Here is a 13,610-nt window from a genome sequence, read left to right on the forward strand (position 1 = left end):
TTGGGGACAGATTTTCATGGGAATATTTAAAAAATCTGCATAAGAACAAAATACGCATTTTCCCACCGAGATGTGGTTCCATCAATGACGTAGATGCGTGATGACGTAACGCACCTACCCGTTGCGTTAAATTCCCATGTACCGAATAACAAAAACAAGTTAAATGGGTTTCAATCGCATTTTCAACTCTACTGATGGTTCTCTCACAAAACAATGTGTTATATAGCGAGTGTGCCCACTCTGGTATTGGCACGTGCGCTCTAGCAAACGAGATTATTTTGTGTCAAACAGCAGCCAAGCATCGATGATCATGTCACCAGAATAAGACCCTCTATATTTATTGGAAAGGGGCATCAATTGAGTTGATCACCTTACACTTTATTTAATCTGTAGCCCAATACAGTGGTTCCCAAACGGTGAATACTTTCCAGACTAGTCATAGTGGGAGAACCACACATGTTATCAGCCGACTCCAAGTTTACATCGATATGATGGTTAATATATCAATACTTAAAATAATTTCCACCAACGTTTCTCATGTAATTAATTTGACCGATACAAAAAGAGCCCAACTTGTCTATCATATTGTGTTTTGTCGACATTTGTAAAGTTTGCAGACAAATGTTCTGTTTCCATCAAGCCTGCCATGATATTTTTGTCCCACATGTACTTTACTCCCATAAAAAGGTTGGATGGAAACCTGGTTAGTGATTCAAAACACATGTAGAAGAGATGATCATCATACTTGGCTGTACTTTATAGGGAAGGAGTGGCAGAGGAGACGGTTCCTCTTTACTGAAATGAATCATCACAGGACGTTTTATAAACGGCAGATTATGTCACGGACCTGTGCAGATAAAATATGTGTTTTTGTTCCGCCAAGGACAACACCAGAGATAAATTCAAGTCCTAAGGAGTTGGGATTTCTTCCCAGTCAGAGGCCAGTACACTGCCTTTGTTGTCTTTGCTCTTAGAGTGCTGTCTGAGCTTGTATGTTTGACTCAGGGAAGCGCCGAAGGGCCTCCTTAGTCTTGCATGAGTTTGCGTTTGACCGTTGAACTCTCAGAGGAGAAATGTACAAACAGAGCCCCTGCTGCTGTACGTGCTCTCAGCTCATACAAGTCAACATCATGAGCCCACTCTACATTTCCCCAATGCCCGATCTGTGAAGGGGAAAGAGAGTGAGGGGAAAATAAATCGTTAGTAAGAGAGGAAGACAGAAACAGACAAGGAGATTGAATACATAGCCAAGATGCTTTTCTAATCTGTATATGCATTGATTCTGTGGCGAGTTCATACCTGGAACTCCTCCTCTAGTCGTGACAGCAGCACGGCCTGCTCCACTGTAATGTGTTTGTCAATCAATGCAAATGCCAGCACCACAGACTTCAGCTGGGTGATCACATACTCCAGTCCTACACACAGAGGACACGCAAATAGTATTAGTGCAGTCGTGTACTCTCTATTTAACTAAGAGACTCAGTAATATGATGTGATCATGAACAGCGGTGCAACTTCTGAGGGTTCTCTCTCCATTGGTCTAGGCAAGAGGCTGATTCCTTTAGCACCCACACAGTTCAGAATTTGCACATGTGCACAGGATGGGAGTATCTCTAATTACGCTTTTAGTTGTTTTTACCTGTCATGGACCAGAAGTTATAGGAACCCAGGTGCTGGCGAAAAGTATCCATCGTTGCCTGTGGGATCTCTGGCCCCAGTATATTGGTAGAAGAGCCAATGACTACGTTGTACCTGCAAGAGGAAAACATTAATTCAAGTACTCTCAAGACAATGCTACAAATCTGTTTTCCTCCTTTGCTGAAGATGACATGCAAATAAGTAGACATGTCCATGGAACTTCTAGTAAGGTAACTCACAGCAAATGAGTCAATGATCATGTTAAAGTGAAATTAACCTGTCTTCAATCCAGTTCAGCACAGGGTCCCATTCATTATTCTGAAGCTCCACTAAAGTTGGAGGCTCCTCAACTCTGTAACTACAAGGAGACAACATAATCACAGAGTTATAATTCCTACAAAATCACACACATTAATGATCTGATGGAGAGAACCTGTGTATCATATTGGTCCTTTGTTAGGCAGGTTACTTTTATTCACCAGAAACTAAAACCCTATGCTACTACGAAGACATCTGCGTACCAAATTGTGTCAGTCTCCAGATACTTCAGGGCAGCAGTGATTATTTGGTCCTTGCTGCGGAATGTAGGGTTATCGAGGGCTGTGTTGCAGAGAGTGGTCTGAAGTAGGAGAGAGAACAAATCTCAAATGGCACCCCTTTCCCCCATTAGTTTTAAATCAGTGCCCAAGTCAAAATAGCTAATGAAAGTAGTGCCCTGTTTGGGGTACAGTGTGTCATTCCAGATACAGCCAACATGAAGCATCAAACAAAATAAGTAACTAAAGTAAAAGGTCATACCATATGCATGCTGTAGAACTTGAGCGTGTCTTTCTGAGTATCCCACTCATTTGCCACAGCAATGGCTAAGGCTTCGTTGGGGGCTGTGAACAGCTTTCCTCCTGGTGTCTTCATTTTCCGTTGGTCCAGGTTGATCTCAAACATGCCACCTGCTGACCAAGAATCAAGGTAATGTTACAGTAAGTTCTTGAATTCTTAGCACTCAGACTTATTTCAATCAAGAGAAAGTATCTCACTCGCCCGGTCCAGTACTCACCCTCTCCGTGGGATATGCTGACATCCTTGTAGAATTTCTTTCTTTCTGTTGATGACAGCATAACAAAGTCAACATGTCAAGAACTGTGCAACCTCCATGGTGCATATAGCCAGATATTTGATGAAAAAAGGTGATCAAATGGTGCACCTCTTACCTGTGATAATGGAGTAATATTTTGAGTTCACAGAGAGTAGAGTGAGCGGCAGCTTGAGAGCTTGACTTCTTGGGTAGACAATGGGGGGAGAGAGGGCATGCCCCACACGACTGTGCAATCTCACAAGATTCCTCAGCATCGTGTCAGTGACAAGAGTTATTAACAAACAAGTTTTCCCAATCCAAGTGGGGTTCAAAACTTGCATTAACGTTAGCTAGCAGGAATTATGAATACCGGATAGTGTCGCTATTCAAAATGTAGGAAATATTGCGGTCACTATAAGAAACGACTGAAGAGTAGTTGAAGGTTGACTGACCTAAAACTAACCATTTGGAGAAATACGATTGTATTTCCACACACCTCTCACTGCAATGCATCGCATCTCTACATGAGATTGACCTTCCGTGTTTGACAGACGGCAGAATTCCCAGATACATGGGAAACGTAGTTCCATAGTGGTTATAAAATCAACCAGAATGGAACAGTACCAGAGAGGAAAAAACGACATCCTCACACTTCCCAGAGAGCATTGCGCTAAATAAGCCAGTCAGGAGCGAGGTTTTAGATCACTGAAATTCCTCAGCTAATGAGAGAGGAGGATGCTGCTGCCTTACGGCACCTGCGTCAAAATCCGCTTACTTTACTCGAGACTGGTGGTGACTGAAGTGCTTACAGATTTGGAGGTACAGATTTGGAGGTATTTGGATGTAGGTGAGCCGCCTCATTCGTGCTCTCCGTACCCCCTTCCCACGTCTATCGCCCGGACGGCCACTGACTGCGGTCGGTGTCCTCCCCGCGGTACCCGAATCATGCCTGTCCCCGCTGGATACCTCCGTAACACCCCCATGGCCTTCACATCCTCGGCCTCGCTTATCCCGGCTCCCCCGATCAACACCCACCAGCCCGGGGTTGTCGCCTCGCTTCTGTACAGCGGCTCCAAGTTCCGAGGACACCAGAAGAGCAAAGGCAACTCCTACGATGTCGAGGTTGTTTTGCAGGCAAGTTCGATTTATGAAACTTTAATTTGCCAGTCAGCTGACGAGTTATTTTGCTGACATGTCATAACACGTAATGATTGACAGCGTCCAGAAATTACCTGAGGAACCCTCAACTCGGTTCTCTTATATCGAGGCGGAGTTGAGTTTTGATGACTGGTCGCGGGATTTACTAGCAACAGCATTGAGACGCCATCCATCCATTATTGTAAAAATGTTAATTCTTAAAACGCTTACCTGTACCTATGTTTGTCAAGTGTTCCAGTAGTAAGCTACACCACTTTAGGGCAAAAAAGTAATTAACTACTGAAAACACTACATATATTTGAATTTAGTTAAACTACCACCAAGCTAATGCAAAATGTAGTTAAATTAACGTTACTAGTTGAACTACGTGTCGTTCACTAACGTTACTCCCCAACACTGGTTATGCTCGGCGGTATTCCGTATTTTACTATATGCCGGTAATGATGCACGGACCGGTTTTGGGTTTTTACTTTACCTGGTATAATGCTATTTGAATGTTTGGTTTGTTAAATGTGATAAGTCTTGTAACGTCCATTTTATTTATATATATATTAGTTTACTCCGCTACTTGAGTCATCTCTTCTCTCTCGCTATCTCTATGCTGCTTTCCACACAGACCTAGTCCCGCCCCCTGTCACTCAAGCATTTGTTGCTTGACCACGAGACTTGTTTGGTCTGCATGGTCAATGCAACGATGTTGTTGCCACTTTCCTTCGTGCGTGTTATAATTACACTATTCGTTTTGTATTTTCTTAGCAAGTTTTAGCTAAATCGTGTTAGCAGCTAATCGCTAAATAATATCTGCAAAACACCAGTCTAACGTCAACAGTGAAGAGGCGACTCAGGGATGCTGGCCATCTAGGTAGAGTTGCAAAGAAAAAGCCATATCTCAGACTGGCCAATAAAAAGAAAGGATTAAGATGGGCAAAAGAACACAGACACTGGACAGAGGAACTCTGCCTAGAAGGCCAGCATCCTGGAGTCGCCTCTTCACTGTTGAAGTTAGACTGGTGTTTTGCGGGTACTATTTAATGAAGCTGCCGCTTGTGAGGCTTCTGTTTCTCAAACTAGACACTCTAATGTACGTGTCCTATTGCTCAGTTGTGCACTGGGGCCTCCCACTCTTTCTATTCTGGTTAGAGCCAGTTTAAGCTGTTCTGTGAAGGTAGTAGTACACAGCGTTGTACGAGATCTTCAGTTTCTTGGCAATTTCTAGCATGGAATAGCCATAATTTCTCAGAACAAGAATAAACTGACGGGTTTCAGAAGAAAGTGTTTAGTTTCTGGACATTTTGAGCGGGTAATCGAACCCACAAATGCTGATGCTCCAGATACTCAACTAGTCTAAAGAAGGCCAGTTGTATTGCTTCTTTAATCAGGACAACAGTTTTCAGCTGTGCTAACATAATTGCAAAAGGGTTTTCTAATGATCAATTCGCCTTTTAAAATTGGATTAGCTAACACAACGTGCCATTGGAACACAGGAGTGATGGTTGCTGATAATGGGCCTCTGTACCCCTATGTAGATATTCCATAAAAAATCATCTGTTTCCAGCTACAATTGTCATTTACAACTTTAATAATGTCTACACTGTATTTCTGATCAATTTGATGTTATTTTAATGTGCAAAAAATGTGCTTTTCTTTCAAAAACAAGGACATGTCTAAGTGACCCCAAACTTTTGAACAGTAGTGTAATTATAATAATCGTTCTATTTCCATGATTCCAACAGTTCACCCAAGTGTTTTCATCTAAGTCGGCAGTCAAATCGCAATTGCAACATTTGGTTATAGATGAGGTCTAGTTTTTTTGCCCATATCATGCAGCCCTATGTGACAGTGTGGAAATTGTCTCAAATGAGTGCAGGGAATGCAGAAATTTATGGAAATTATTTTTGGTTGAATTGAACAGTATAAAACAATCAGAATGAAGAAAGGCCCATTGAATGTGTTGCCACCGTAGGGTCACGCACAACTCAAAGTAAAACTTTTTTCAAAAACGTTAAATACCGTCATACCATCAAATTTGGAAAATACTTTGATATGATATTTTGGCCATATTGCCCAGCCCTACTGCCAGTGTCATCTTACATTTTGTCAGGGATGCTCTAACAGCCATTATAAACTTTATGGTTCAAGCCCTAAATGCTGATTGGCTGACAGCTGTTGTATATCAGACCGTATACCACAACAATTTATATTTTTACTGTTTTAATTACATTGGTAACCAGTTTTTTAATAGCAATAAGGCAGCTCAGGGGTTTGTGATATGGCTAATATACCATGGCCAAGGGCTGTGTCCAGGCACGCCACGTTGTCGTGCTTAAGAACAGCCCTTAGCTGTGGCATATTGGCCATATACCACACCCCCTCAGGCCTTACTGCTTAATTAAACCTAGCTTTAGGATGACCCTATCATTAATTGAAGTGACATGTGATAGGGTTAACATTTTCATTACCAGCTCTCCTATCAGTCCTGAGATTCCAGCAGAAATCAGCTTTTCATTGATCTTACTTTCTGTATGTCCAGCCTTTATATTCACAATGAAGTGTTGTTTCTTTCAGCATGTGACCATGGAAGCATCATACTTGTGTGGGTACTTGAAGATCAAAGGGTTGACAGAGGTGAGAATGAATTACGTGATACTGAAGAGGTTAAATAGAGGTTGAATCTCAAGCTTTTATTTTCATGTTTCTGATTGCTGTTCATTGACTACAGCTCAGAATTCAACACCGTAGTGCCTGCAAAGCTCATCACTAAGCTAAGGACCCTGGGACTAAACACCTCCCTCTGCAACTAGATCCTGGACTTCCTGATGGGCCACTCCCAGGTGGTAAGGGTAGGCAACAACACATCTGCCATGCTGATCCTCAACACTGGGGCCCCTCAGGGATGCGTGCTTAGTCCCCTCCTGTACTCCTGACTCCAACACCATTAAGTTTGCTGACGACACAACAATGGTAGGCCTGATCACCGACAATGATGAGACAGCCTATAGGGAGGGGGTCAGAGACCTGGCAGGGTGGTGCCAGGACAACAACCTCTCCCTCAATGTGGGCAAGACAAAGGAGCTGATCGTGGACTACAGGAAAAGGAGGGCTGAACATGCCCCCTTTCACTTCGAGTTTCAAGTTCCTTGGTGTCCACATCACCTACAAACTATTCATGGTCCAAACACACCAAGACAGTTGTGAAAAGGACATGACAAAACCTATTCCCCCTCAGGAGATTGAAAAGATTTGGCATGGGTCCCCAGATCCTCAAAGTTCTACAGCTGCACCATTGAGAGCATCCTGAACAGTTGCATCACCGCCTGGTATGGCAACTGCTCGGCATCCGACCTTAAGGCACTGCAGAGGGTAGTGCGTACGGCCCAGTACATCGCTGGGGCCAAGCTTCCTGGCATCCAGGACCTATATACTAGGAAGGCCCAAAAAATTGGCAAAGACTCCAGTCACCCAAGTCATAGACTGTTCTCTCTTTGTTTTTACACTGCTGCTACTCGCTGTTTATTATCTATGCATAGTCACTACCCCTACCTACAGTTGAAGTCGGAAGTTTAGATGCACTTAGGTTGGAGTCATTAAAAATCGTTTTTCAACCACTCCACACATTTCTTGTTAACAAACTATAGTTTTTGGCAAGTTGGTTAGGACATCTACTTTGTGCAAGACACAAGTCATTTTTTTTCAACAATTGTTTACAGACAAATTATTTCACTTATAATTCACGGTATCACAATTCCAGTGGGTCAGAAGTTTACATACACTAAGTTGACTGTGCCTTTAAACAGCTTGGAAAATTCCAGAAAATGATGTCATGGCTTTAGAAGCTTCTGATAGGCTAATTGACATAATTTGAGTCAATTGGAGGTGTACCTGTGGATGTATTTCAAGGCCTACCTTCAAATGCAGTGCCTCTTTGCTTGACATCATGAGAAAATATAAAGAAATCAGCCAAGACCTCAGAAAACAAATTGTAGGCCTCCACAAGTTTGATTCATCCTTGGGAGAAATTTCCAAATGCCTGAAGGTACCATGTTCATCGCACCAAAGTACATTCATCTCTAGGAGACAGAACGCGTCTCCTTCCTGAGTGGTATGACGGCTACGTGGTCCCATGGTGTTTATACTTGCGTACTATTGTTTGACGCGTTCTGTCTCCTAGAGATGGATGTACTTTGGTGCGAAAAGTGCAAATCAATCCCAGAACAACAGCAAAGGACCTTGTGAAGATGCTGGAGGAAACGGGTACAAAAGTATCTATATCCATAGTAAAACGAGTCCTATATTGACATAACCTGAAAGGCTGCTCAGCAAGGAAGAAGCCACTGCTCCAAAACTGCCATAAAAAAGCCAGACTAGGGTTTGCAACTGCACATGGGGACAAAGATTGTACTTTTTGGAGAAATGTCCTCTGGTCTGATGAAACAAAAATACAACTGTTTAGCCATAATGACCATCGTTATGTTTGGAGGAAAAAGGGGGAGGCTTGCAAGCCGAAGAACACCATCCCAACCGTGAAGAATGTGGGTGGCAGCATCATGTTGTGGGGGTGCTTTGCTGCAGGAGGTACTAGTGCACTTCACAAAATAGATGACATCATGAGGCTGGAAAATTATGTGGATATATTGAAGCAACATCTCAAGACATCAGTCAGGAAGTTAAAGCTTGGTCGCAAATGGGTCTTGCTCATTGTCTATTTGGATACTTCCAAAGTTGTGGCAAAATGGCTTAAGGACAACAAAGTCAAGGTATTGGAGTGACCATCACAAAGCCCTGACCTCAATCCTATGGAACATTTGTGGGCAGAACTGAAAAAGGGTGTGCAAGCAAGGAGGCCTACAAACCTGACTCGGTTACACCAGCTCTGCCAGGACAAATGGGCCAAAATTCACCGAACTTATTGTGGGAAGCTTGTGGAAGGCTACCCGACACGTTTGACCCAAGTTAAACAATTTAAAGGCAATGCTACCAAATACTAATTGAGTGTATGTAAACTTCTGACCCACTGGGAATGTGTTGAAAGAAATAAAAGGTGAAATAAATCAGTCTCTCTACTATTATTCTGACATTTCACATTCTTAAAATACAGTGGTGATCCTAACTGACCTAAGACAGGGAATTTTTACTCGGATTAAATGTCAGGAATTGTGAGAAACTGAGTTTAAAGGTATTTGGCTAAGGTGTATGTAATCTTCCAACTTCAACTGTAAATGTAAAAATGACCTCAACTAACCTGTACCTCCACACATTGACTAGGTACCGGTACACCCTGTTTAAAGCCTCGTTATTGTTTATTTTACTGTAGTTTATTTAGTTAATATTTTCTCAACTCTATTTCTTGAACTGCATTATTGGTTAATGGCTTATAAGTAAGCATTTCACTTATGACAAATAACATTTGGTTTGATTTGATTCCCAGCCTATAACTTGTTTCTCTTTCTCTGTTGTGATTTTCTTCCATAGGAGTACCCCACTCTGACTACGTTCTTTGCTGGGGAGATCATCAGCAGGAAGCGTCCATTTCTAACCAGGAAGTGGGATGCAGATGAGGATGTGGATCGCAAGCACTGGGTAAATCAAAGATGTGATCTTTAATTTAGCCTTTAAAAAAAAAAAACGTGATTCCACCAACATTGCTCTGCTTTAGGCCTCAGATCCAAATGAAGTAGGCTAATCTTGTCTGGTGAGAATGTGGGGGCATCACCCCTGCCCCCCACCCCCCCATGAATGATGTTGGGTTGCAGTCACTGCTTATTTGGTCATATCAGGATTGAGTGAAGGTTGTGCTGAAAGTGGGGGCGGAGATTTCAATTAATGAGAGGATTCAATTAAGCTGGCCCGGGTTAAGAGTTTCTGTTTATGGGGATGGAGACTTCACTAGTCTGGTTAATATCGTCTCTCATGCATCTCCCCTTATCCAGCATATGACGCAGTTACACACAGTTCTAGTTCTGTGTTTCTGAGATCAGGTTGCTACAGAACAGTGGTTTGGCTTTTACTGTCTGATATCAGTAGATTTGTCAAGCAACAACAATAGTTCTGATTGTTAACAGATTGTACTGATCCAGCAAAAGGACCCCTTGTGGTGTGTTTTAACAATTTTCTATTTGGGCTCCAGGGCAAATTCCAAGCCTTCTACCAGTATGCAAAAACGTTTAACTCGGATGAGTTTGACTATGATGAGCTGAAGAACTCTGACTACATTTTCATGAGGTGGAAGGTAAGCTTAAACCTGACCGCATGTCACCTTTTCCTCCCCGACCAAGGAAAACCTGAAACATGCATATGAAGTTTGGAAACATTTCCCCTGTATAATGTTGTTATAAGGATGTACTAACTGTTGTTTTCCTCCTCCACAGGAACAGTTCCTGGTCCCTGATCACACAATTAAAGACATCAGTGGTGCTTCCTTTGCTGGTTTCTACTATATCTGCTTCCAGAAGTCCACAGCCACCATTGAGGGGTACTACTACCACAGGAGCTCAGAATGGTAACGGGACACTAAATACCAACGGGTTAATTCATGAACATTTTATGACTGATAACTTAGAACATATTCCTGTGCATCATCAGTTCTGATGATTTATTTTCTCTAAATATTTTTTTATTTAGACTGGTTTTGCAAATATTTGATGTCCTCAGGTTATCAAGGTCAGAATGGTGTTCATGCCCTGTTTCTGTGGGGCATGAAGTTATGTGATTTTTACTTCAGTCAAGTTAAACAGAATGCACTGTTCTCTGTAAGATATGAGTCAAGGACTAGAGGTTGATTTGGGACAGGCCAATGCATCTCTCCTCTCTTGACTTTCCACACTAACTAGCACTGTCTGACTCTGTCTCCTTCACAGGTACCAGTCTCTGAACCTCACCCATGTTCCAGAACACAGTGCAGCCATCTATGAGTTCCGGTGACCCAGGAATTGTGGCTCTGTTGGCTCAGAAGGACTGTAAGGCCTGCAGAAGCTACTGAGGCTGGGGAAGGACTGGGGAGAAGGGAACATGGAAACTGTTGTTACGATTACCAAGAGGACATCTGAGGATGAAGTAAAGGAAATTATGGATTTATTGATGGACAGATGGAAGGAGGTCTTTTAGGCTGGAGCTTTCACAGATTAAGGGATGGAAAGATGGATGCAAAAGACTGAGGGAAAGGACTGCTCTGCCCCAGGGCAGGCAGGAACTTCAGTCGTAAGATTGGGGCAGACAGCTGCAGCAGTGTGACGCTTTATAATTTCTTAATTTGTTTTAATGTCTGGTTTAAAATATCTTGTTTTCTTTCACTCTGCTGCTTTGAGGTCGAGTCCTGGACTCTATTACTACAGCACTTATCTTTGGACACTATAAATACAGCTGAAGATTCCCTCTTATGGACTTGTCTGCTGTTATCCAATCACAGCTGAGCTGAACAGATATTGGACAAGGATTCTTCTAGAAGTTTACTCTATCAAATGCTGGGTCAATTTTGAAGCTGAATGTTAGCGTTTGGCATAAAGTTTACTGATCTTTGAACTACAGGTCAGGCATCTTTTGGATTGGAGCTTTATAGACTTTATAGCTCATTGAATGACAGTGTTATTGTTTTATTGGAAAGCTCAGCTAACTTCTCTGATTGCCTGCGAAGAGATTTTCCAAGTTACATCTTCAGCTACCCATTCTAAAGCTTCAGAAGACAGAGTAATGAGTGTCTGGAGGTCTCTGACTAACGAGGTGACATTCATGATTGCCTCTGTTGCTGGGTTTATTTGCCACACATTGTTGTGTTTAACTCCAGTGCAACACTGCTAACCCAGTGTACATGCATAATGTAATGCCACACGTAGATCCTGGTTGGATTTGACATGGAATCATGTTATTAGCCCCATGCAGTCGGCAGCATTTTACTTTTCACTTACAAAAAAATCAATGCCACCTCATCGTTAACTATGCAACATTATTTAACAGTACAACTCTGACTTCAACCATACAACTCGTTTTCAGAAACCAGATTTATTCTATAATGATAGTATTAAACGTGTCTTTCTCATTAAAGGAAATATTGTGTCTAATTGCCTGTTAAAGCAGTCCCTTGCCATGGAATGGTGCCATCTTTTTAAAGCTTATCAAAATGTGTGTGTGTGTGTGTGTGTGTGTGTGTGTGTGTGGAGTGAAAGTAGATTGGTGTGACCTGACTGGTTGTGGATATGAGGAATGGAGTAAATCATATCAAAACGCCTTGTCTTTTTCTTGAAAAATAAATGACTGTTGTATTAACTGTACTGCAATGACATACTAGCAATGGGTCCTGCTCTTTATATTTCTCATACAAACACCTACAATGAGCTAAATAAATATTCTATCTGGTTGTATTTTCTGAGCAACATCAAGGTCAAGAATGCACAGCGGAAAAAATGTGTGCATTTTTTGGTTACCTGTTCCTACCTACAAACCACTGCCCTCTAGTGGTCATACCTATCTGATACACAATGTTTTGTCAATAGTTTACAAGTATTCTGGGTCATAACGAAAAAAAGGATTCCTTAACACAGGACGCTTCGACTGGTGACGCCTGGAAAATAAAGAAAAACTAAGCTCTGTTTCTGCATCGATCTGATCTGACATACAACCGGATTACATTTCGGCGTAATCGCCTTAATTAAATCCTTGGCGGTCAGTGAAAGTAACCAATTACTTTATTTTTATGTTTTCATAAACAACACAAAAACAAAACGCCCACTACACAAATCATTCTCTGAGACGGTCAACATACGATTTCCAAATTCTGTCAAATGTGTCTGGTTTATGTTATATAGAATCTAATGGGGTGTAGCTTGGTAGTTCAGTCCTCCAGTTTAAGGGTGAATATGAGGCGTACCAATTGATCGCTATTCATTTGTCCGTAGAAATTAGACCTGGATTGCAAAACTTTCTCTGATATTGATCACCAATATTTACATTTCCCAACAGACAATCTTGGAGATGGGTGGATATAAAATTCCTATAAACAATAAAATGATAGCACATACATTATCCCAAAATAGTGTTCAGAGGATGCTGGTGGGAGAAGCTATAGGAGGACAAGCTCATTGTAATGGCTGGAATGAATATATGGAACTGTATTGAACACAGCAAACACATGGAAACTTTTTGCATCTCCAACAGCGATGTGACATTTCTGGGTGCATTACATTCATTCTGGCAGGAGTGTGGTAAATCCTATGAATGATCTTAAATTGCTGTAGTTTCTGTCCCATGTTGTAGGAGCAGGTATGAGCATTTTCACATATCTGTGACAAATAGTTCTCCATTTCTTCCTTTAGATCAGGTAGAGTTTCAATCAACCCTTGATATAACTTGGCAATCAACGTCTTTGGCGTAGAAGCTTCTTTCGTTATGTTTTCTATGCTAGATGCCTTTAGGTTCATCCAGATTTGTTGAAGCGAATTGGATAAGATTTCTGAGTTGTAAGAACATAAAGAAATCTGCTTTGGATAATCCAAATCTTTCTTGTAACTGATTGAATGACAGCAGAGATCCATCATAGTACACATGCTCAAAATGTATGATGCTGCTTGGGAACCAGAATTTAAAGGTGGTATCATTAAACGCTGGAGGTACAGTGGGGTAATTCCAAATACGGGTGCCTGGCGATATTGGTTCTTTCCACCTCCTGAATTTATGTTCCTTTTCCCAAATACGAATGGAATGGAGAATCATTAGATGCTAAATTTGACCCGTGATGAGCTTCGAACTCGCATAT

The 13,610-nt window shown here is 41.8% G+C and overlaps 2 protein-coding genes across 3 annotated transcripts; one reads left to right on the plus strand and one right to left on the minus strand.

Annotated features, from left to right (window-relative positions):
- Nucleotides 1-357: 357 nt before the first annotated feature.
- LOC120046753 (ATP synthase mitochondrial F1 complex assembly factor 2-like) lies at nucleotides 358-3,941 on the minus strand. 2 transcript variants are annotated; one of them, XM_038992233.1, is made up of 8 exons: nucleotides 2,847-3,941; nucleotides 2,693-2,737; nucleotides 2,437-2,588; nucleotides 2,160-2,257; nucleotides 1,916-1,996; nucleotides 1,640-1,752; nucleotides 1,300-1,415; nucleotides 358-1,163 (listed from the first exon to the last, which is right to left on the minus strand). In XM_038992233.1, exons 1-8 carry the CDS (start codon nucleotides 3,049-3,051, stop codon nucleotides 1,026-1,028), a joined length of 948 nt encoding a protein of 315 aa, XP_038848161.1. In that variant the 5' UTR covers nucleotides 3,052-3,941; the 3' UTR covers nucleotides 358-1,025. The 2 variants fall into 2 exon arrangements, with proteins under 2 accessions (XP_038848161.1, XP_038848162.1); XM_038992234.1 differs by having other exon boundaries at nucleotides 2,437-2,585; nucleotides 2,847-3,938.
- Nucleotides 3,456-12,145, plus strand: LOC120046754 (glucose-induced degradation protein 4 homolog). Its single transcript, XM_038992235.1, has 6 exons — nucleotides 3,456-3,844; nucleotides 6,434-6,493; nucleotides 9,338-9,445; nucleotides 9,993-10,094; nucleotides 10,234-10,364; nucleotides 10,723-12,145. Exons 1-6 carry the CDS (start codon nucleotides 3,656-3,658, stop codon nucleotides 10,784-10,786), a joined length of 654 nt encoding a protein of 217 aa, XP_038848163.1. The 5' UTR covers nucleotides 3,456-3,655; the 3' UTR covers nucleotides 10,787-12,145.
- Nucleotides 12,146-13,610: the final 1,465 nt, after the last annotated feature.

This window comes from Salvelinus namaycush, chromosome 4 (genome assembly GCF_016432855.1).
Source record: "Salvelinus namaycush isolate Seneca chromosome 4, SaNama_1.0, whole genome shotgun sequence".
Classification (NCBI taxonomy): Eukaryota; Metazoa; Chordata; class Actinopteri; order Salmoniformes; family Salmonidae; genus Salvelinus; species Salvelinus namaycush.